The sequence below is a fragment of the Sceloporus undulatus genome, chromosome 5, assembly GCF_019175285.1.
Source record: "Sceloporus undulatus isolate JIND9_A2432 ecotype Alabama chromosome 5, SceUnd_v1.1, whole genome shotgun sequence".
Taxonomy (NCBI): domain Eukaryota; kingdom Metazoa; phylum Chordata; class Lepidosauria; order Squamata; family Phrynosomatidae; genus Sceloporus; species Sceloporus undulatus.
Window position 1 is genome coordinate 1869361 of NC_056526.1, and position 23465 is coordinate 1892825.

The 23465-nt window shown below is 47.1% G+C and overlaps 1 protein-coding gene across 2 annotated transcripts in view; it reads right to left on the bottom strand.

The window, feature by feature from the left end:
• Window positions 1–290: 290 nt before the first annotated feature.
• The window catches only part of GOLGB1 (golgin B1), a 45323-nt gene continuing 22148 nt past the window's right edge, over window positions 291–23465 (bottom strand). For both annotated transcript variants that reach the window (XM_042467491.1, XM_042467492.1), the window contains 10 exons: window positions 18184–23156; window positions 14270–16217; window positions 12717–12862; window positions 11310–11442; window positions 9347–9496; window positions 8449–8607; window positions 6957–7054; window positions 5453–5587; window positions 4249–4354; window positions 291–1605 (listed from right to left, as the gene is read on the bottom strand). In XM_042467491.1, coding sequence (XP_042323425.1) covers window positions 1471–1605; window positions 4249–4354; window positions 5453–5587; window positions 6957–7054; window positions 8449–8607; window positions 9347–9496; window positions 11310–11442; window positions 12717–12862; window positions 14270–16217; window positions 18184–23156 — 7983 coding nt within the window. In that variant the 3' untranslated portion in view covers window positions 291–1470. The remainder of the gene's footprint in view (window positions 1606–4248; window positions 4355–5452; window positions 5588–6956; window positions 7055–8448; window positions 8608–9346; window positions 9497–11309; window positions 11443–12716; window positions 12863–14269; window positions 16218–18183; window positions 23157–23465) is intronic.

Here is a 23465-nt window from a genome sequence, read left to right on the forward strand (position 1 = left end):
CCAAAGACAATTCTGAGTATCTCTTACCAAACTACAAATCCCAAGATTCTATTGAGTGGACTCACAGCAGTTGAAATGGCAGAAAACAGCTATAACTGTGCAGTAAAAGGGGCTTAAAATACTGGGCAGAACAGATCTTTAGTGCCACCCATCACAGGTTTGTTTTATGTCCCTATACATTTTAGGAGATGTTTGAAAGCAAAGGTAGATGGCCTTTGCCCCTTCTCCCCTCCAGATTTCTTTTGTGGTTACCGGACAAGACCTGTCAAATCACCGCTCCACTCCGTTGGTTCGGAAAAATAATTATCTTTATTGCACAGGAATGGGGTCTCAGAGGATCAGACGGTTAGAGATGAAAGGAAAGCCCACTGCCCACATCGCAGGAGGATAAACCTAAGCTGGAAATCCCAAGGCCACAGAGAGACAGGAAGGAAGGAAACTCTCGCTGTGGGCCCTTCCATTTTCTCCTGAAGGGCCAGAAAAGAACTCCCCAGATGATGGCAATGCCCCAAAGGCTGCAGCACACACAAACACACTGGCAACTCTTTATCCTTTTCCAGAGCTTTGGAAAGTTACTTTGCTTTTGCACTGCAACTCCCAGAACCTCCAAGCACAGGCAGCTTTGCAAAGTTGCAATCCAAAAAAGTGCCTTTCCAGGGTTGTTCCTTCCCTGGGACATGCAGATAGGGAACCAAGGGGAGATTTAAAAGACACCTCCAGACCTACTTTAGTCCCACTCTTTGCACAGTGAAGGAAACAGGCTCCCTGGTTGAGTGCAGTCACCTTTCCCTCTTTGCTGGCAAGGTCCCCTTCCACCACCATTTGATGCAGATTTTTCCAGCCTGAGTCACTCAAACTGAAGAGCACCAACAATAGGTACAAAACCTAGAGGGTTACAGCAACTTCAGATTGAGCTAAACTGGGTCCACTTTCCAGAATGTGGTTAAAAACATGTGCTAGGACACACTGTAGAGCGGAAAAGGAGTTCAGCATGCCAGCATGCTGCAGAGCACAAGCCCTTTGGCTGCAGGGGTTGCTTCCCAGATAGTAGCAATTAATGCAGCATTGGAAAACAAACAGGAGAAAGGAGAGTGGCTTTCCTCCGCCTGCCATCTCTTCCTCCCTCAACGTCCCCCCCACTCTCCAAAATTAACTTAACACCATGAACAAACATTTCACCCTGATTCATTTTGCAGGGTGGACTGTGAAAACCGCAACGCTTTTCCCGAAGAACCCAAACGAAACCAATATGGGTGTTGTTAACAAGTCCTGGGCCCGTCGCATCAATGCTGCCCTGGAGGCTCTCCTCTTGGACTCAGGCAGTCTGCCCAGGAGGATGGATGCCCCCAAGATACTTATGGCTGCAGCCAAGGGCTTCCTCCCCATCCATCTGCGACACAGCAGAATCCGCCAAACGCTTTCCCATGGCACCTGACCCATCAGGCTCTTTCCAGCCGTGGAGCGTCCCTCTCACAAATGGCCCGTGAAGCACAGGAGCAGCAGGATGTGGACAGTGAGGAGGTAGACAGTGGCCAGGAGGGGCAGGCGCCTCCGGGAACAGAAGAGCGAGCGCAGGACACGCCGCAGCCCCGTGCTCCCTCGAATCTGTGGGGAAAGAGGGAGAGAAAGAAAAGTTACTAGGCAGGCCAGAATTTCAACTACTAGGGCTCATGATTTCAACTACTAGGGCTCATAGTATATAAGGATGCAGAATGGAGTATGACTCTGGAGACCCACCTCAACCATGGAAACCCCATTGCATGAAACTGGGTCACATTTTCTCAGCTTCAGAGGAAGGCAAAGGCAAAAGCATTGGCAAACCTATCACAAGGAAGGCAAACCCCCCAAATTTATGGGAAAACCTACCATGAGGTTTTCTTGTCAAGATTTGTTCAGATGATACTAATTTTGCCAAGAAAACCCCATGATAGGTTTTGCCATAAGTCAGAAATGACTTGAAGGAATATAACAACAACCCACATCTTTCATAGTGCGTTTGTGGTAGACAAAACCAGGCCTAGCTAGTTGTAATTTAATTAATTAATTAATTATGGTTATTTAATTTATACCCCACTTTTCTTCCATCGTGGGACCCAAGGAAGCTTACCACTTCAGGTGCAACAAAATAGAGCTAAAACAATTTATACTACAAAAGCTAAAATTTTATTCATTCATTCATTCATTCATTCATTCATTCATTTTATACTCTGCCTTTCTTCTGCCACGGGAGCCATAGCAGCTTACAAATTCAAAATGAAAGTTTAACTAAAAATGTACCATTACATAAAAAGAAAATTAAACCTCGGTTCTCTTAACAGGACATAGCTATAAAGATTATAAAGTAGATTTCAAAATACATAACTGGACCTCTCTTGGGAGGGCGTTTCACAGTGTGGAAACTGTGCCAAGAAGGTTCTTTCCCTTGTCTTCACCAGCCCCAGCTGTGAAAGCAAAGATCTCCTACAAAGATCTTAGAATCTGGCCCAACTCATCTGGGGAAAAATGGCCATTTTTAAAAACAACAACATATGAGCAACTCAAATGAAAACACTGATTTAAATCAGTACAATAGTGAAGCTAAAGCAAAGTTTCCCTCATTAAAAGAATTTCCTGCAACAGCTGTCAAGGGCCTGCTGAAATAAAAAGGAACATTGGTTCTTACCTGTGATATGTCCATTTCCAGTAGATAAGGAACTAACATACTGCCCTTACCTACTGGGAAAAGGTTTTTTCCTGCCAGCAGAAGGAGAACAGAGAGAAGCCAGCTAGTTTCCCAGGGGAGATAGTTTTGTAGCTTGGGAGCAGCCACCAAGAAGGCCCTATCCTCTAACCCTACTAAGCATACCTATAACAGTTGCAGGACTTAGAGAAAGCACTCCTCTGAGATACTTAAAACTCAGTCACATAGGAAGATATGTTATTTACAGATAATCTGGAACCAGCACTTATGGTGCTTCATGGGTCATAACTAGCACATTGAAATGTGCATAGAAATTAACTGGTACCCAGTGATGCTGTTGCAACATGGGAGTTACATGTTCCCCGACCAGTGCACTGATCATTCCTAATAAGCCAGCTCTTCCATTCAAAAGGATCCAGTACGGCAGGTGGTTTCTTGTTCTTGTGAAAACACATCGTTTTAAAACAAGACTTTGTTGTTGTTACCTACCCTCAGGTCATGCCTGACTCATGGCGAACCTGTGGATGAGACATCTCCAAGACTCCCTGCCCTCCACTGCTTTGCTTAGGTCCTGCAAATTCATACCCAGGACCTCCTTCATTGAGTCCATCCATCTAGTATGCAGTCTTCCTCTCTGTCTTTTCCAACGAGTTCTTCCTTCTCATGACATGACCAAAGCATGACAACTTCAACTTCATCATCTTGGCTTGTAGGGAAATTTCAGGCTTGATCTGTTCAAGGACCCATTGGTTTGTCTTTGTGGCCAACCACAGTATCCTCAACACTCTTTTCCAGCCTCACATCTCAGAGGAGTTGATTTTTATCCTATCCACTTTTTTCACTGTCCAGCTCTCACATATGTATAAGCTGACAGGGAATACTATGGCTTGGACGATTCTTACTTTGGTGCTCAGCTGTGTATCTTTACACTTTAGGATCTTTTCTAGTTCTTTCATGGCTGCCTTCCCCATTCCTTGACTCCAGTCATCATTGTGATCCAAAGTATGGGAACCCTTTTAACTATTTTGATTTCTTCATTGTCTAGATTGAGTTCAATGAGACTTTTATTGAACTGTGTAATATTGTTGATGTAATTGATGTTATATTGTATTGTTTGATTATTGTACTGCCTTGTATTGTACTATATGGTACTGTGAACCGCTTTGATCAGACAGAAAAGCGGTATACAAATAAAATTTTTATTATTATTATTATATTTTATAGATTGAATGTACGTATTTCTTCCACGGTCGTTACTTTTGTTTTCTTTGTGTTCAGCATTAAGCCTGCTTTTGCACTCCCCTCACTGACCTTCCTTTGTAATTGTTTCAGATCATTCACACAATTTGTCAAAGAGAAACATCATCCTCCCAGTCTAGAGGAAGAAATGTTGAGATGCTCTGCTGAACAGCATGCAAAAGCTAACTTCCTACAGGTATAACACGAAAAATACAGACAGAGGATCCGAGTGCACCTCTTGTGGAGGTTGCCTGCATTCATTCATCCATGTCCTGGGCTAGGTAAAACCTATATTCTGCCCAATGTAAGCAGGAAGAGGGGGTTCCTACCTTGCTGAAGGAACCGTCCGCAGGACCCACAAGCATCGCGTGTTCAGGACTGGGAGGGATATCAATACTGGTGTCTAGAGCATGTGTCCACTCAGCCGACTCCAACCTAGGCACAGATTGAGAGAAAGAGAGAGAGATTTAGAGAGAGAGGGAGAGAGAGAAGTGAGTGCCACATACGATTTGTAGGCAGGAAGCCAGTCCAGTGTATAACAGGGATATAAGCCTTCATCAAGTTTCTTCTCAAAGCAAGCAACACATCTTTTTGTGGGTTTTTCGGGCTATGTGGCCATGTTCTAGAAGAGTTTCTTCCTGACGTTTCGCCAGCATCGACTTCACAAGCAAGAAGTCATTTTAACAAATTTCTTCCCACTGCAAGAAAATCTTCAAAAAGGCCACACATTTGGAAGCTTCTTTGCAATTCAGGATTGCTATTTTCTGTGGAGAAAATTATGTTTTCTGAACAGGAAACACTGGCTTCTGTACAAATCAACCACATGTGAATTTTGTAGAGAGTAAGTCCCTGCATAGCAAAGGTTCTCATGAGCCCAGAATTCTTCTTGTCAGTGTTTCTCTACACTCAAAAACATGTTGTTTGATTATTTTGTGAAAAATTTAGAATCTTCTTTCCATCCTTAGTGTATAAGCAGGGATGTAATAAGGCCTAGTGTGAAAGACTACTTCTCTCCGCATCTTCCGGGCAACAGAACACTGAACCTTTTACATTATCTGATTAGAAGGGACTGACTGATTATTAAACACTGGCCTTAGAGGCTGATGCCATTTTCCACCCCATATTCCCTGCATGAGCCACACAACTCCTGGTGACATTACTGGAAGTGACTTCACATCACTTCTGTTTTCAGTTTTGGCTAATCTGGACAGGGTGAAGGTTGAGGGGAGAGCAGCGTTGTGGATGCTGAGCGATCTGAACTGCAACATTAGATAACATTTTGGGAGAAGAATCACCAAAAACAGCGGTCTAGGAGGCCTACAGCACCTGGCATTCCTTGGTGGCCTCCTAGCCACGTCCTACCCAGGTCTGCCCCTGCTCTTCGTCCAATATCAGATGGGATCTGGTGTGTTTAGGGCACACCCTCTTTAGGCCCTCTCCCTTCATTCATATTTCTCTGCAAAATAATTCATCCAGGGTCTTTGACTAAAGGGAGGATTTTGTAGAGAAATAGCCCAGCACAGACATACACACCTGCGGATGTGATCTTGTGCTGCAGCGTAGGCTTCCTCGGCAGCCAGGCGCCGGTCCTGCTCCTCTTGTAACAGTTCCTCCAGCTGCATCAGGCCTTCCTTCGCATTGCTCTGCTGCTGCTGAGCCTCTGAGAGCCTGCCAAGGGAAGGGAGGGATGCTGAGAGGGAGCAGCTCCTGCTGGCAGACTCACAGAGCATTCATTCAGCCACAAACCATGGGTTTGCCTTTGCTGGAAATATGTTTTTAAAAAGGAATCGGGATGATGGCCTAAGTTAGAGGTGTGGTCTGGATCATCACTGTTTCTGTGACCCAGAATAAGGAATCGAAGGTAATGAACAAGGGGTGGCAGACACCCATGCTAAAATAAATCAGTCGATTATAATTGTGCCACTGGATTCCTTGCTCTCCCTGACATAAATGGGGGATCTTGTCTCCAGGTTTAGGCCATCCAAGATCTTTGGTGGCACAAAAAGTGACAAATCTGCACCTGCAGCCGGGCCAATCGCACACTGCCCCAATATCCAAGGAGGTTTCAAAAAGAAAGGCATGTTAAATCTGTTTTAGGCTAGAGGAAGAAAGAGATTTAGCAGCACCATTGAAACTAACTGGTTTATTTTAGCATGAGTTTCATAAATTTCAATCCATTTCTTCAGATGTGATAGTGAAGGCAATGGAAGAAACGAACAGAGCTCTCATTTTGAAATCTCCTACAACAGGAAACACCGGTTTACCCGGATGGAGTGGAAATCCCATCTGTCTCTTCAAGAAACTGAACCATGTTCAGGATAGACGTTATCTTTCTGCCTCCTCCACAACTATGTGAGCTGTGTTTAAATACCAGTGGCTTCTATATTTCACTCTGTCAATGGATCTCAAAAACTGGACTTAAGTCCAGGTGTTAGTATTAAATACGATCTTAGCAGGTTTCATTTTACTGCAGTTAGTTTCCTAAGGGACACAATATTTATTAGTCATTGCTGATATTTCAAATTCTGCTGTAAGTTTGTACTCAGGCTTCGCTAAACAAAACAGTGGTGATAGCTTTTCCCACCGTGAGAGTAGAACAGAACAATCCAATACTATATGCTGCAACAGTCAAAAAGACCCTGTTCTCAGAGGGGTGACATGGAAGGAGGGAAGAGGAGAAGAGTGTTGGTTTCATGCCTGACGTTTACAAGTGCTTAAGCTAAAAAGTTCTATAAAGCTCAGTGTGTTTAGAATAAAGTTGTCCATCTTGACCACTCTGAGCTCTTTGTTGGACTGGGAGCCTGAGTGAAGAGGATCAGAACACCTTGTGTTTCTTACTTCCTGAGCAGATTCAGAGCTCATCCCAGCTCTTTGTCAAACCTGGGGTGACACGGCAAGTCTAATATTTTGGTCCTGCCCAAAACATGGAAGTGAATGCTAAAATAAATCATTTGATCTTAACGGTGGTGCCGGATTCTTCCACCCACCTCTTCCTCTCCACCATCTTGCTCTTTCTGCTCACCCCCCCAGTACTCACCTCATCTGCAATTCTTGTAGCTCTGGGGTGTAGCTCTCTCTGGGATGCTCGCTTTTTTCCTGGGGGGCACCAGGCGCAGCGTCCGTTAGGAGGGACCCCTGGAGCAGAAAGGACAGGTTTAAGGCTTGGTTTTCTTCTCACAAGCCATTTTCACTCAAGGCTCAACTCAACAGAGAAATCTTTGATGGGGTCTTAAACTAGAGCTAGGGGAAAGGGCAGATGAGCTCCCTGAAAACATTGGGGATGGTGGTAGGGAAGCATGTCCTACTGCTTTGAAAAGGAATGCATTCAAAGCTGGGGGTCCTGTGCCCCAATCTGGTCACCTCCAAAGTTAAAGGCTATGTTTAGCCTAGGGAAGAGAAGGTTGAGAGGGGACATGATAGTCATGTTTAAATATCTGAAGGGACGTCATATCGAGAATGGAGCAAGCTTATTTTCTGCTGCTCCAGAGAATAGGAGACGGAGCAATGGATTAAAATTACAGAAAAAGAGATTCCATCTTAAATTACTATACAAAGTAAAAATACACTGTAAGATTCTTAGTTCTGTATTCTGAATCAGTGATATATCAACGCAACCTATAAATTAATTTATATTTAGATCTTTGCTCTGCTTTCATTGACATTTATAATTTTTTCTTATCTTTTCTCTTTTTGCTGTAATGCTAAAACATTGGAATAAATAGAATCATTTAATCAGAATAAACAGAATCATAGAATAAATAACTAGATCTGGTTTTTAACTGTTGCATCCCCTACCAGTTTCACAGCCTGTAACTGTTTTAACTTAGTGTCGTATTCAATACATTTTTATCTTGTTTTATTGTATTCTGAATTTTTTTAAAACACAGGTTGAATCTCCCTTATCCAGAATTCTGAAATCCAAAATACTAAAAACTGTTTCCATGGGTGGCTGAGATAGTGACACTTTTGCTTTCTGATGGTTCAATGCACAGAACCTTTGCTTCGTGCACAACATTATTAAAAATATTGTATAAATTTACCTTCAGGCTATGTGCATAAAGTGTATATGAAACGCAAGTGGATTTCGTGTTTAAACAGGGGTCCCATCTACAAGATACCTCATTATGTATGAACATGCAAATACAGAATTCAAAAATATAGCCATGTTAGTCTGTAGAATCAGTACGTAGAGATCTTATAGCATCTTTGAGACTAACTGAAAGAAAGAAGTTGGCAGCATGTGTTTCTATAGACTTAAGTCTACTTTCTCAGATGCAAGAAAGCCCATGCTGCCAACTTTTTTTTCAGTTAGTCTCAAAGGTGGTACAAGATCTCTCTATATATGCAAATACAGTATTCCAAAACTGAAAAAAAAATCCAAAAAACCAAACATTTTGATAAGCAAGACTCAACCTGTAGTTTATTGTTTTATTGCACACTGCCCTAAAATCCCAAAACAAAGGGCAGGATATAAATATATGAATATAAACTTGGCATCTGGGGCCATCCCGGGGGGGGGGGGGGCTTACCCTGGCCTTGGAGGAGGGCTGCACCTCCTGCAGCTGCTTCTCCAGTACCTCGCAGCGGGAAAGGACGTCGCTGTAACGCTGCTGGCTCTCACGCAAGCTGTGGCTACTTCCTCTGAGCTGGAGAGAGAGCGAGTTCTTCTCTTCAAAGACCTGGGAGAGCTGCGCAGAAGGACCACAAGAGAGCAAGGATGATGAGCCCCTTCTGACATGCACCGTGTGAGGACAGGAGAACAACAGGGTTTTCTCAGCTGCAGCACCCCCACTTTGGAACACCACCCCCTTAGAGGATCAGGATTGTGCAGTTGTGCCTGCAAGTCTGTCCAGCAAGTGACAAAACATCACTGCCAGTCAATCTCTGGGAGGAGAAACAAAACAAAAGGAAGATATGGGGGGGGGGGGGTTCAAGGGGAGAGCTTTTAGTACATATTTAGGGGGCTTTAGATGTGATTTGTGAGTGATTTTCTTCTGAAAATCACATCAAAACATTTACAAAATAGAGGACATGGCAGTTGGGGGCATAATGCTTCAGGGGCTCCAGAAGTGGAAGCCAGGAGCTGTGTGCCAACTGTGGGCTGCACTTTCCACCCCAGCCCCAGAAAGTATTGGAGAGCATTTTGAGTTTATATGCATTTCAAAAAAATTAAGTAATTTAAAAATTAAGTAATTTCAAGGTGGGGTGGGGGAGAGACTCAGGAAGGTGGACAGAACCCCTGTAAGAAGAGGAACTAAGCTGATCGGCTTCCAGGGTCGAAAAGCTTATCCACAATGACCAAAGCACTTTTTAAAGGGCTTTCTGCACTCAGGGTAGAACCGCCAATCTGCACTCAAATCCTTTTGCCCCTCCTTGTCCCATGCAGGGAAAAAGGAGGGATACAAGACAAGGAAACTGACAAGTTACCTTGCTGTTCAGCTGCTGGATGCGTAATTCCTTCTGGTGCAGCTCTTTCAGGCTGCTCTTCAGCTGGGCCTGGAGGTTGTCTGCATCTGCCCCAGGACCAGATCCATCCCCCGCAGAAATCTGGCTAGAACCCATGTTCTCCGGTGCAACCTGTAGGGAAATGCATGTTCAGCACTCTCTCTCAGCTGTATTTGGAAGTCCACCCAAAAAGTCCAGTTGCATCCTTTTGCCTAACTTACATATTCCCTCCCTCTTTGCCATGGCTATGCAATTTCAGCACGTTCCCACCCCTCTCTGGGTCCTTTTTGGTTCTGGAGAGGCCTTTTTTTCAGTAGGAAATGATGTGGAAATTGAGCTGAAACTGAGAGTCATTCATGTGGCTAGAATCCTCTTGGCGAGTCAACATGTCGATCAAATGTACTGATTTCATGGGTCTAATCTAGTTGGCTTTAACAATGTACAGTGACTTTGAGGTCCTGCTGCTGTTATCTAAAGTGGGATTTTTAAAATAGTGATATTTTCTCTGTGTTGTACTTTATTGCTATATATTTAGCTAATTTTTTGGAGGGTGTGTGTGTGTTTGTGAGCTGCTTTCAGTTCCACAGTGGGAGAAAGGCAGCACAGATATAATGAAATGAAATGAATAATTGGATCCAGGCCTTTATTCCTCTGCCCAAGTTACCTGCACCAACACTGTTCCCTCTGCAACATTTGATTAATGTAGATCTTGAGGGGACTGATCTCAGGGGAGTTGGGCACAAAACCATTTAGATACATGGTAGAGCTGACCCTCTTTCAAAATGCTCCTCATCAAGCCCCTAAGGCAGACGACAACAACAAATATCTAACACAATGGGTGCTGAAAACAGGCATGTGCTTTATACCGGACACTGATCTGTAGCATGAACAAACTTAGAATCACAGGGTTGGAAGGGATCCTGAAGTATCACTTGCTCCATCCTCCTGCTAGAGGAGGAATCCACTGTTAAAACATCCCTGCCAAAAGTTAAAAACCTTTGTGAAAGAGCCCAAAGAACGAAGGTAGCTCAGGAGTTAACATGGCTTTGTACCAAGCAGGGCCAGGACTCAATTTCGCCTTATTGTCCTGAATACCAGGGAAGGGCACAAATGGGGAAAGGACAGGGTCACTGAGGGTGTTATAATGCCCCTGTCTGTCCTCTAATTGAACTTTGATATCAAACCACATCCTGAAAGGGGTATTTTTTCACATAGGCCTGGATGAAAGTGGCTGGGGTGATTCAGCCAGGACTAAGGGCATGTAAACAAAAATGTATCCTTTGAAATTCAAATCTATTCCTCCAATTTCAGAGGCGAAGACAGCTCTGCTACTTGTCACAATCCGGACATCAAAGACACAAGCCATATGGATCTGCCACCTCTTTTATTTAGGGTGTCTACATTTTAGGGTGCAAGAGTGTTCTCTTTCATCCCCATGGAAGTTTCCACCTAAGCTTCCCAAAAAACTGCACACAAGGTGAAAAAGTATAAAGGAAGTCTGTATGCTCTTTGTTTTCAGTCTTGGGTGAAGTCAGAAGCCATGATTTCACCTAGATTCCTATCCACTTCCTCTGCAATTTTCCCTCTGCTGTAGACTTCTGGCATCTGCACTGGTAATGTTTGGTCCCCATCCTTCTAATCTCTAACCCATTAAACCTACATTTAATTCGTTAGCTCTTGTGTGTTTGGGTGTGTGATCACTTGTGTGTGTGTTGGTTCCCTGTTTATAAATGAACTACATTAATTTGGAAACTGACTCTAGAATTTTGTGGGTTTGGGACTGTTGGACAAAGGCAAAAGATCCCAGCCAGATGTTACTCTGGCACTCTCACAGAGCTAAATTAATTTCCCCATTGAATGCAATTTGTGGTGCCTCCCCAACACTCCCTGAAATTTAGTTAACAGTGTGGGAAGCTTTATCTCCCCACCGCACTCCCAGCCTCACCTGTCTTTGGTATTGGTCTTCTTCCACCATGTGAGGGCCGGCCCTTGCTGTCTCCTGCATGGCTCTCACCAGGGGACCCCGCTGCTGTCCTCGGAGTGACAAAACCTCCAGTTCCCAGGCTGCCTTCTCCTCTCTACCAGAAGAAGAGAAAAAGGAACTGCAGTAGGAATAGCATTCTTTGAAACATCAGATCTGGCCATGTGACACATGCCTCAATTGGGTTACTTTTGTGCTCTACAAGCTGTCTCTGAAGAGTGTTTGGAAACTTCAACTGGTCCAAAGAGCTGCAGACAGATTGCTAACATGTGCTGGGATCACACAATTCCCTTGCTCCAACAGCTCCTCTGTCAGCCAGTCTGTTTCCAGGCACAATTCAAAGTGCTGGTTATGCCCTTTAAAGCCCCAAACAACTCAGGTCCAGGTTATCTGAAGGACCATATTCTTCCTTGCAAACCAACGTATGCTTTGAATTCTGCTGGGGAGGCCTTTCTCTGTTTGCCTTCACCCTCACAAGTACATCTGGTGGGAACACAAGGGGCAGGGTTTTCTCAGCGGCTGGGCCCAGGATCTCGAACCCTCTTCCCACAGAGGTTAGACTGGCACCTTCCCATCTTTCTTTTCACAGACAAGCAAAGACTTTTCTATTCTGATAGGCATTTTATGAGTGATGATATAAGGCCCATCTTACAGACGGTGCTGGATATTGCTAATTGTTGTGCTGGGTTGTGCGTGCGTGCGTTTTTTGTATGTATGTTTTACCTTGGCTTTATTTATTTGTTCCTGTTTGTTTTTTTAACTTTTGGAAACTTTTGTATTTTGTGGATCTTTAACAAGGTTTTTTAATGGCTGCAAGATGCTTTGAATCCCAATCTGAGCGAAGGCAGGATAGAAATAAATACAAAATACACACACACATTAGGGGGAGCAGAACTGGGGACAGCAGGAAAAGAGGGGCTGCCCACTGAGACACCTCCTTTCCCTCCCTACCCCAGAATGTATTCTGACAAAAAGGCAGTCACACAGGCTTTGTGGCATGGCAGCCCTGGCTACTATGAAGATCTATCACTGGGTAGTAAGCTGGCCCTGGGTTGGCAGGGCTTGGTGTGACCTGATATTCTAGCTGTGGGAGTCTGGCGCCACATTCTAGAGCAGTGGTCCCCAAACTGTGCTCTTTAAGGGATTTTGGAATTCAGTTCCCAGAATCCCAGATTATTGGCCAACATGGCTGTGGCTTCTGAGAGCTGAAGTCCAAAATCCCTTAAAGGGCAGTTTGGGGACCACTGCGCTAGAGGGTTGCTTACAACAAGAACAAAGCAGAAAAAAGAGAACAGACATTCTCCCCTTCCCTGCCACCCCCCAAAGAAAGACCTTCCCTGCCACCACCTACAAAGGGAGGGCTGTCCTCACCTGAGCTGCTGGAGCTCACGTTGCCAGGAGGCACTTTCCGCCTTCAGCTGCTCCAAATCCTGCAACTGAGCCTTGAGGCGCGTGATCTCAGCTGTGTCCACCCCGACCTGGAGGTATTGCTGCTGCAGGTTCTTTAGCTCCACCAGCTGGAGGACGAAGCAATAATAATAATAATAATAATAATAATAATAATAATAATTTGTAATATTCATTTGTGTCTTGCCTTGAGACTCAAGGTTTACAATTTAAAAAGAACAATTATCTAAAACACACAAAAAGTGAACATTAAAATGCAATTAAACCAATCAAACTGAATTAGCAGCACCAGGTTTGATAAAAAGCTTGCCAGAATATATATTTAGCCCTTCTATACTCAATTTTGACCTTTTTACCCAACATTTCTACCCAGAACAGGATGAATTCATCCTGTCCTTTCCCCCCAAATTGCCTCTAATGGTCCTCTCTGAGTTTGGCTAAGAAAGAAGACTTCAAGTATGTCAAGAGCTCTTTATCTCCACCTCAGAGACAACCCCACACAAACACAGAAACTAAGTGGAAGAACATTTACTTTATGTATGTGGGAACAACTAAATGAAATTCTTCAACCAAGACTTCCCTCCTTGGAAGTCTTTAAACAGAGCCTGGATGGCCATCTGTCCAAGATGCTTTCATTGTGAGTTCCTGCATGGCAGAACGGGGTTAGACTGAATAGCCCTTGTGATCTCTTTCAACTCTATGACTCTATAATTCTAGCAGAGAGACAAATGCCATTTGTGTACCAGCATCATAAGGGACAAAGCATAATGTTACCAGGTTCCTGGAGATGCAAGCTTGCTCGAAAAGGGTGGAATGTTCTCCCTTGGCCACTTACTGGCCACAGGGGAAAGCACAAATACAGTATGAAAGTATAGTAGAGTAGAAAGTACAGTAAAGAGAAAGCTCTTTACTATAAGAGCTATGGAACAGACTGACTCAAAAAGTGGTGGACTCTCCTTCTTTGGAGATCTTTAAAGAAAGGGCAGATGGGCATCTTTTGACAGCACTTTAGTTGGGGATTCCTCTATGGCAGAACAGGGGTGGATTGCTAGGTGGCCCTTTATAGTCCTTTACAATGCTTAAGATTCTTTATTTCTACAAGGGACCTGGCCAGCGGTTCCCTTCCAGGTCTCCTGCATGTACAAATGCAGATCTGTGACAGTTTTCCTTTTCTCCCAGCTTCTGCCAAGGTGGGTCACATCTTCTCCTGCTCACCATACATGCCCTCTATTCAGGCTAGCAGGAGGGGGAGCAGATGTTGTGCAAGGAGCTCCAGCACAGGTCCCTGTACAATCTGTACAATGATTACAGAACGACATACACACTGAGATGCCACCAACAGGATTCCAGCCTAAGTGGGGTATTATTTCCCCCTGTAAACAAGTAGACTAGTTCAGGGGGAAGCAACTGGAAGAAGCAGTTTGGGCTAAGGGTCTTGGGGTTTTGAGAAGACCCCCTGTCCTCCCACCCCTGCTGGGGAGCTGAGAAGTACTACATTGCAAAGGCCCAAGGCTCACCAGCCGGTCTCGGTCATTCTGCAGGGAGGACAAGGCCTTCTTGAGGCTGGGCACTTCAGCCAGGCCTGCAGAGGCACTGGCATCTGACTGCAGCTTGATCTCTGCTTTCCGGGCTCTGCCCAGCTCACTCAGGAGACGCTCCCGCTCACCCTGCAGGCTGGCCATGGCCTTGGAGAAGGAGTTCACCTGGGCAGAGGCCGCCTCCAGCTCAGAGGCCATGTGTAGAAGCTCCCTGTCTTTGGCCTGAAGCTGCTGGTTGAGCTTCTCCAGCCGGGCCAGGAGCCCTTTCTCTTCTGATGACTCCCGGAGGACTGCCAGGTCAGAGGCCAACCTGTCCCTTTCCTTGCTCAGGTCTTTCAGCTCCTCCTGGGCCTGGGCCTTCTCCTCCCGGAGGTTCTTCACAAACAACCGCTGCTCTTCCAGTTCCTCTGAGTATTTCTTCTCCATGGACTGCAGCTCCTCATTGCACTGGTCCCAACTGTCTTGGAGGGAACTCATAGCCTTCCGGAAGGACTGGATCTGGGCTTTCAAGTCCTGGTTCTCCTCCGTGACAGCAAGCAGCCGCTGTTCCATTTCAAGGAGGTCCTTGGCCAGTTCCGCCACCCGCTCCTCGGCCGTCTCCGTCTCATTCCGCATGAGCCCAGCATCGTGATGGAGGTTCTTCAGCTCCTTCTTCATCTTGACTTCTGCCTCACGCAGTTTCTCCTCTGTGGTTTGACGGAGAAGGGTCATCTCCTCCTCGAGTTTTGCCGCTTGCTGCTGCATGAGTGAGAGCTGCCCACTCAGCTCCAGAACTTCCTCTACTTTGCCTTGCAGCTGCGTCTGCAGCTCCAACATGGGCCCACCATCTTGCAAGGCCGTCATCTCACTTTGCAGCTGGGACAGGGAGGCCTTGAGGTCCTCTGCCTCCTGCTCCATATGGCCCTTCTCCAGCCTCAAGGCTTCCAGGGATGAACGTAGATTGTCCAAAGCGCTTTCAGACTCTCTCAGTTGCCCCTCCACGCCTGCCTTCTCCTTCTCCAGTGCCTGGATGCGCTCCAGCTGGGTCTTGAGCAGCTGCTTCTGCTGGCAGTCCTTGATGGAGATGACCTGGTTCAGGTCCTGGCGATAGCGGACCAGCTCAGCTTCCAATTTGGCATTCTCCGCATGCAGGTCATCCATCCGGCCATGGAGGCTCCGGAGCTCCTCCTTCAAGGTGTTGTTTTCGGCAGCCGCCTCCTGGATCAGCTGGTCTTTCTCCAAGATAGCTGCCAAGTGGCGCTGCTCCAACTGATGGTAATCTGCCAGGATGCGGTCCCTGTCATCCTGCAGGGAAGACATGGACCTGGTGAAGGAATCTAGCTGGGCCTTGTGCTGCTTGCTCTCCTCCCTGGTGTTCTTCAGCTTCCCTGTGAGATGGTCGACCTTCTCCAGAATTTTCCTCTTCTCCGTTTCCAGGGCCAACTTCTCCTCTTCCACTTTGTCAATTCGGTCCTCAAGCTCTATCAAGTCCTCCTTGTGTCGCTGCTGCAATTCCGACACAGCTACAGAAACAGCCTCCTCTTTGGCAGATAAAAGGTTGACGATCTTCTGATCCTTGCTGCTCATCTCTTCCTGGAGTCTCTCTGTCAGTTCCTTGGAGGCCTGCAGGTCTGCCTCCAGCTGCTCATGCCTGAACCGGCTTTCCTGGAGGTCGGCCTCCTGACTTTTGAGCATCTTCACCATTTCTTCCTGGGCCTTCTCATATTCTGCAAGAGACTCTTGCAGAGAGGAAAGTTGCTCACTCAGATTATGGAGCTCTATCTCTTGCTTCTGGACCTGGCTTTGGGAGCTGCTCAGCAGTTTCTGAGAGTCCTCCAGCTGGGATGTCAGCCTGCCTTTCTCCTGCTGGAGAGACTCGGCTTCTTCCTGGAGACGCTGAAGCTCCTTCTGGGCACTGGACTCTTGGGCCAATTTGCTGTGCTCTAAGCTGCAAGCAGAAGAAGAAGAAGAATCAGTTCCAAGCCAAGCTCCCAGCCTGCCTCTGCTTTACCCTATCAGCCAATCTGAAAGACCACCGCCTCTCATAGAAAAGTGCCCAAAACATAAGATCCTCAATGGAAGACCTGTTGAGTGTCCCACAACCCCACAAGGGTCCAGTGGTTGGTGCACATCAGAAGCCAAATCTGTAGTGTTTGCACATTGTTTTAAATACATTTCAATTTTTAACGTGTAATGCTTTTAACTTTTTAAACTGGTGCATTTTTTTAAAAAAAAACTTTATCTCTACTTCTAGAGTATCGTGCATAAGGCTGGTACGCAGTTCTGGATACATTTCGGTTTTTTTAATATGTAATGTTTTTTAACTTTTTAAATTGCTTAGTAGTTTTTTAAACGTTTTATCTACATTTTAGTGCTTTTGTATTGTTTTCAACTTGGACTGTTTTAAATTTGTTGATAGCCAACTTGAGTCCTTGTATTTGGAGAAAGGCATGATATAAATAAATAATCTAATAGAGGCAGGACTCTCTCCTAAAGGAGATCAGGCTGGCTCCCTTCCTCCTGGGCAACAGAAACTGTATGGCTTCATACTGTCTCCAGTTCTTAGAACTAGAAATTACTCCTCTGGTTATTTGATATTTATTTATATTTAATTATTTATATTAAACTATCGTTCTATGTACTGTAATATAAATATTGCATAGATCTCTTAATATGTGTATTTTATGCAGCTTAATATGTGTAATTTTATGTGTTGATTGTGTTTTAACTATGTTGTAACCCTCCTCCAGCCGTGAGAGGAGAGGCGGGTAAGAAATAAAATAATAATAATAGTAGCAATAATAATAATAATAATAATAATAATAATAATAATAATAATTATTATTATTATTATTATTATTATTATTTATCTCTCTGTGCTTTTAAACTATCTTTAAGGAGTGTTTTCAGTCTTTTTTAAAATTTTATTTTCTAGGACAGATTTGAGAGATAAACAGGCTGTCTGAATTTTAAAAAGTATTAAAGATCTATCTCTTCTAGCCAATTGATTTTAAACTATGCATTTTAAAATATTATATTTTTAATGTTATGCTGAATGATTTTAATGTGTCCGTGTTTCAACTTATGTGTTTAATGGTTTTATGTGTTTTAATCTCTGCTGTGGCCAGCCCTGAGTCTCAGGGAGAGACAGGTTAGATTTTCTTTTAAAAAAACGGTTGTTGTTGTTGTTGTTGTTGTTGTTACTACGATAGTTGGCCCTCCACTTTTGTGGCTTTGCTTTTGCAGACTTGATTATGTGCAGATTTGATTAAAATCTTTCCTCTATGAATTTCTAGGTGCTCAAGCACAGCTCTGCCAGATGTCGACACTGGAGGACCTAGAGTCCTAGAGACAGCACTTCTCTAGGCATTTGTCAGTCTTTCAGTGAACATTTGCTAGCTTTTGCCCACATAGCACTAGAGGACTTGGAGAATAATATAAATGCATTCCCGCATGTTAAAAAAATGTTTTTTTTTTTAATTTGTGGGTTTTTCACTTTCCCGGGGGTCCTGTGCCCCTAGCCCCACTGAACGCGGAGGGCCCATTGTATTTTTAAATAAATCTCACAAGATCAGGGATGTATGAACCTAGGACTCTGGATCAGACCCTTGGAGTGTCTAGCCCAGCACAGTCAGAGCTGGCAGGCAGGATTTCTCGCCAAGGTTTCAGGCAGGATTCTTTCTTAGCCCTACCTCAGGGACCCTTCCATCTCCATGACTGTACGATTTGTAAGCATGCAAATTTGTATCCCTGGAAGCCCAAAAACCATATTCCCTGGAAAACCTACTTAGATGCTCTCAGTCAGATTTCATCATTAAATCTTTTTTAAAAACTGGCAGCTCATGTCCAGGTGCCTTCAAGTTCGCCTTGGGAGCAGCAAGCCACCCCTCTCCTTCTCCCCTGCCATTTCTCACCTGGTCAGTTGGCTCTGTAGGTCTTCCACCTGGGCAGTCGCCCGCTTCGCCCGCTCCTCCAAGTCCACGCAGGACTCCTCCCGGGCACGCACCTCCTGTTCCTTCTTCTCGATGGCCTCGCTGAACTTCTTCTCCCACTGCCTGGACTCATCTATCACTCGGTCCCTGTCGTCCTGCAGGGAGGACATGCTCCGGGTGAAGGCAGCCAGCTGGGCCAGAGTGTGGTTCAGGCTGCCTTGGAGCCGCTTGGCCTCCTGGTCCTTATGGTGCAGGGTGTCCCGGAGTTCCTGCGCCTCCCCTTCCAAGCGGGCCTGGTCCCTCCGCAAGGCCTCCAGCCGCCCTACCATGTTGCTCATCTCCTTGGAGTGCTTGCCCTTCTCTTGCTCCAGCTGCCTCTCCAGGTCCTTCTCCTTCTGTCTTAGCTGTACTTTCACCTCTTCCCGGCTTGTCTGGAGCTCCTCTTTTACCTTCAGGCTCTCGGCCAAGACTCGGGCGGCTTCGCTCTGTGTGTCGTCCAGCAAGACCTTGCAAGAGGCCAGTTCAGCCTGGGCCTTCTGGGTCCCCTCTCCTGCCTCAGCCAAACTCCTCCTGGTGCCCTCCAGCTCCTTCTGGGACTCGCTCTGAACAAACTCCAGGGCTTTGATAGTTCTCTCCAGGCTGGTGATCTTCTCCTGGCATTTGATGCAATCCTTCTGCAGCTGCCTCACCTCCTGCTGCTTCTCCTTCAGAAGCTCCTGGAGCTCTTTCACCTGCGTCCGGCCATTGTCACCCTTCCAGGCGCTCTTCAGTTTTTCCACGCTCTCCCTCTTGTCTGCTTCCACCTGGGCTTTCTCTTTCAGCAGGCGTCGCTTTTCATCCTCCAGGTGACTCAGGGTCTCCTGAAGACTCTCCATCTCACTTTGAAGCAGCTGGTTCTTGCTCTGCAAGTCTGCCACATCTTGCTGGTAGTTCCCAATGCTCCCATTCAGCTCTGCCAACTGGTTCATCAGCCTCTCCTCCAGGTCATCCTTCTCAGCTTCCAGAGCTTCTTTCAGTTTCAAAGCTCTGGCAAGCTGCTCCTCTGTCCCCTGGCTGGCTTGTTCCATCTTGAAGACCTTTCCCCGCAGAGCTTCCAGCTCCTGGACTTTCTCAGCCAACAAGTCCTCCAGCCCCTTCTTCTCCTCTCTGAGGGTCTCCAGGTCCCTCAGGACCCTGCTCAGTTCCTCTTCCCCCACCCTCCTCTTCTCGTCCAGTTTTGCAACCTGCTCTCCAAGCTGTTCTACTTGCTGGATGTACCTGTTTATCTTATCACAGGATGGACTGGCTTCTGGCTCAGTCTTAAGGCTCAGTGAAATGGGTCCTGGAGTTTCAGACACTGCATAAAAAGGTGTCTGAGCAGCAGCAGTGGACTCCAGGGGAACTGCCATGGCAGAACTGACCTCCTCACTGGACAGCAAAGTTCCTTCTTGTCCACTGTTCTGTCCTGTTACCTCCACCTCATTTTTCAATAACTGCTTCAAGTCCTGGACTTCCTGATTCAGAGCTTCCTTTTCAGCTGTCAGTATTTTCAGCTGACCATAGAGCGACTCACAGGTCCGCTTGGAGCTCTCCAACTCTCCTCTGAGTAAAGCGCTTGCCTCCTCTGCCTCTCCTTGCTCACCTTCCATGGGATGAACCTCTGCCCTCAAGCGCTCGTTCTCCTCTTCTAGCTCCAGGATCTTCTGCTGCTTGGATTTTGCAAACTTCCTCATCTTCTCCTTCATCCCTTCCACCTCCTGCTCAGTCCCCTGAAGGCGTGCCTCCACCTCCTTCTTCTCAGCCTCTGCGTCCTTCAACTTGAGGAAGATCTCCTGCTTCTCTTGCCGGACACCCTCCACCACCCGCTGGATCCTCTCAGCCTCATTGCTGACATTTTCGTATGACTGCAGAAGGGTCTCATACTCCTTCTGAAGTTCCCGGTGTTTCTCCTGCCACTCAGAGAGCTCATGGATGTGGGAGCTCCGCTGAGAGTCGGCCGCCTCCTCCAGTCTCACCTTCTCCTGGCTCAACCCCTCCAGAGCAAGCTTCAGGCTCTCACAGGACCCAGAGAGGTTCTGGTTTTCCACCAGGGCTGCATCCACTTCCGCGATGAGTTTCTCCCGCTCCTCTCCAAGGACCGCCAGCTTCTTCAAAAGCACCTCCTTCTCTTTCTCCAGCTCAACTGCCCGGTTTTCTGCACCCGACAAGCAGAGAGATGCGCTTTCCAGAGCAGCGTTGGCCCTGCCCAGCTCCTCCTTCAGCAACTTGCTCTCCTTCAGGGCATCCTTCCTGGAGATCAGAGCAGCCTGCAGTTTCCGTTGCAGATGAGCCCTGGACTGGTCCTCAGCAGCTTCTTCAGCTGATTTCTGCTGTGCTTCGGCCAATTCAACTCGCAAGCGCTGGGCTTGTTCCTCATTCTGCCTCTCTAGCTGGCTTTGCAGGGCTTGGACAGCACCTTCTTTTTCCTGCAGCTCTGCCTGGAGCTGATGCAGAGATCTGTCTCTCTCTGCTAGTTGCAAGCTAAGCGCCTCAATTTCTTCTTTGCTAGTGAGTGTCTTTTGCTCCTCAAGATCAGCCTGGTGGAGCCTCAGCCTGGCTGCCTCTGCTTGGCTCTCCTCCAGCTCCAAACGGAGATGCTCCATGCTGGCTTCTGCCTGACGGCAAGCCGCCTTCACCGCCTCCATCTCAGCATGCAGCTGCCTGGCCTCTTCCTGGAGCTGCAGAATCATCTCTGACTTGCCTATGAGCTCTCCTTCCAGGTGGAGAACATGGGCCTCCAGCTCCCCTTTCTCAGCTCTGAGTTGTTCAAGCTCTGCCTTGAGCTGCTCCATAGCAGAGTCTTCTGCTAGCGGGCAGGGCCTTCCAGCACCATCACTCCTTTCAGGAGCCTCCCAGACAGACTCCTGAACAACTCCCAATGATGGTTCGCTCTCAGCAGGAGCAGAGTTCTCCAGAGTCTTGCTCAGGGCTCGGAGCTGATCCTGTAGGCTCTCCTTCTCCTTGCCTTGCTGCTCAAACTGCTCCTGGAGAAGGCTGTAGTCATCTTTTTGCTGCTTCAGCTGCTCCCGGTGGTGACGGTCTTTCTCCTGGCCCTTCTTGAGGGTGTCCTTGCGGGAGGTCAGAGCATCCTGGAGCTTCTTCTGCAGCTGGTCCCTCTCTTGCTCCAAAGCACTGATCTTCTCTTCTAGGCTGGCCTTCGACTCTTCCTCCTGCCTGCCTGGAGTGTCTGTGGTGCCATCTACCACAGGTGCGAGAGGATCGGCTGCAGCTGCTCCCTCTGCGCTCTGATCCACAGTGATCTGTTTCTTGGTGGCTGAAATGTGCCCCTCGAGTTTGGCCTGCAGGCTGCCAATGAAGAGGTTCTTCTCCTGCAAACTCTCCTCTAGGTCCACAACCGCAGCTCGTAGGGTCACCACCTCAGATTCTTTCTCCTTCAGCATGGCTTGCAACTCGGCCTCCTTCATGGGGACCAACTGACTGAGACAGGCAGTCCTGCCTGGCCTTGAAGGAGACATGTTTTCCTCTGCCTTTCCACTACCTTCAGGGGGCTCCTCTTCCCCTTTGCTCTCCTGGATCTCCTGAGATTTGGCCCCAGGCTCTGCTGGCGCTTCCCTCCCATCCAACTCTTTCTCTAGTCTACGAACTTTTCCCAAGAGCTCCTTCCTGCTGACAAGGGCTGCTTGGAGCTTCTTCCTCACCAGCTGGTTCTCCTTCCTCAAGCCCTCCACCTCCTGGCTGGCAGACAGGGCCTTCTCCACCTGTTGCTCGGGTGGTGTCTCTTCCTCTTCTTCCTCCTCCGTCCCAACACCCTGGTCTCTGGTCGGCTTTTCTGGCATACACAAACTCAGCCTCTCCGTCAGGTTCTTCACTTCTTTCCCCAGCATAAACTTCTCCTCATTCAGCTGGACCATGCGGTCAGACATGCCACGACTGACTTCCTCCATCCTATCCTCCCGCTCTGCCACTTCCTGCTGGAGCCTTTCAATCTCGACTGAGCTTTTGGAAAGCAGCTCCTCCAGCCTGGTGACTTCCTGCCCCTTCAAGCTGAGGCTTTCAGAGAGCTCCTCAGCCTTTCTCTCTCCCTCCTGCAGCTGCACTGCCAGCGCCTCTTTCTCCTGCTCCTCCCTCTCGAGTTGGCTCTTTAAGCCTTTTGTGAGAAGGTCTTGCTCCATGAGGCAGTGCTGGGCCTCATCCAGGTCCTTTTCTAAAGCGGCAATTTTCACTTCTTTGGAGCTGGCTTCGTTTCGCAGGCTCTGGATTTCCTCTGTCAACAGGCCCAGCTGGGAGACCCCACATTCGTAGTCAGAGAGCCGCCGCTTCTCCGAATCTGCCAGGTTGCCCTCCAGTTGCTTCACCTGTTCCTTCAGCTCTGCCAGGGAATGGAGATCCTCCAGCCGGGAGAGGAGCTCATCTCTCTCTGCACTGAGAGTGCACAAAGACCTCTCAGAGTTCTCCACCTGCTGCTGCAGTCTTTGGATTTCCTCCATTCTCTCTTCTAAGGTCCTCTTGTGGTCCTCTTCTGTTTCCTTCTGCCTCTCCCGCAGTTCAGCAATTTCAAAGTGCAGCATAGAGTCAGGTGGAAGCTCTTGAGCTGCTCCCCTCTCCTCCATACATAGGCCATCTTGCCCAAAAAGCATTCCTGGGAGGGGAGAGGGCTCTTCTGGAACATCTACAGTTACCAGTGAACTGCTACTGGAATCGCTCTGGCAGGGCACCACCTCTTCTCCTCTTCCTTCTCTCTCTTCTGCACCACTGTCCGGCAACTGCTCTCTTGGCTCCTCGGCTTCACCCACGTCCAGTTGTTTGGAGTCCTGGAGCTGACCCTTTAGGAAGGCTATTTCTTCCTGAGCCTCTTGTAACTCCAGCAGCAGGACTGACAGATCTCTCTGCTTCTTTGCAGACAGGTAGGCCAAGATATCTGGCTGTCCATTGTCAGTGGCAACCAGTGGATCCTCAGGGCTTGTGATTGTGTGGGCCTGAAAGAAGACAAGCAAGGCATCAGTCCCCCAGGAAAGCATCTCTTGATAAATGGGAGGCACACAGTAGAGTGACAGAGAGGTTTTTGCCCCACTTTCCAGCCAACTGGTCACAGTATTGTTACTGCACCTAAGTAGGGAGAGACTTACCACTGCACTGTGTATCTATTATTATTTATTTTACAGCAGTATAGCAAGGATGGGCAAAACAGGGCCCCTGAAACTCTAGTCCATTAAAAAAAAAGTTCAGTACCCCCAAAACAGAGAAAGCCCCCCCCCCAAATATGGAAAACATATTTTAACACTATT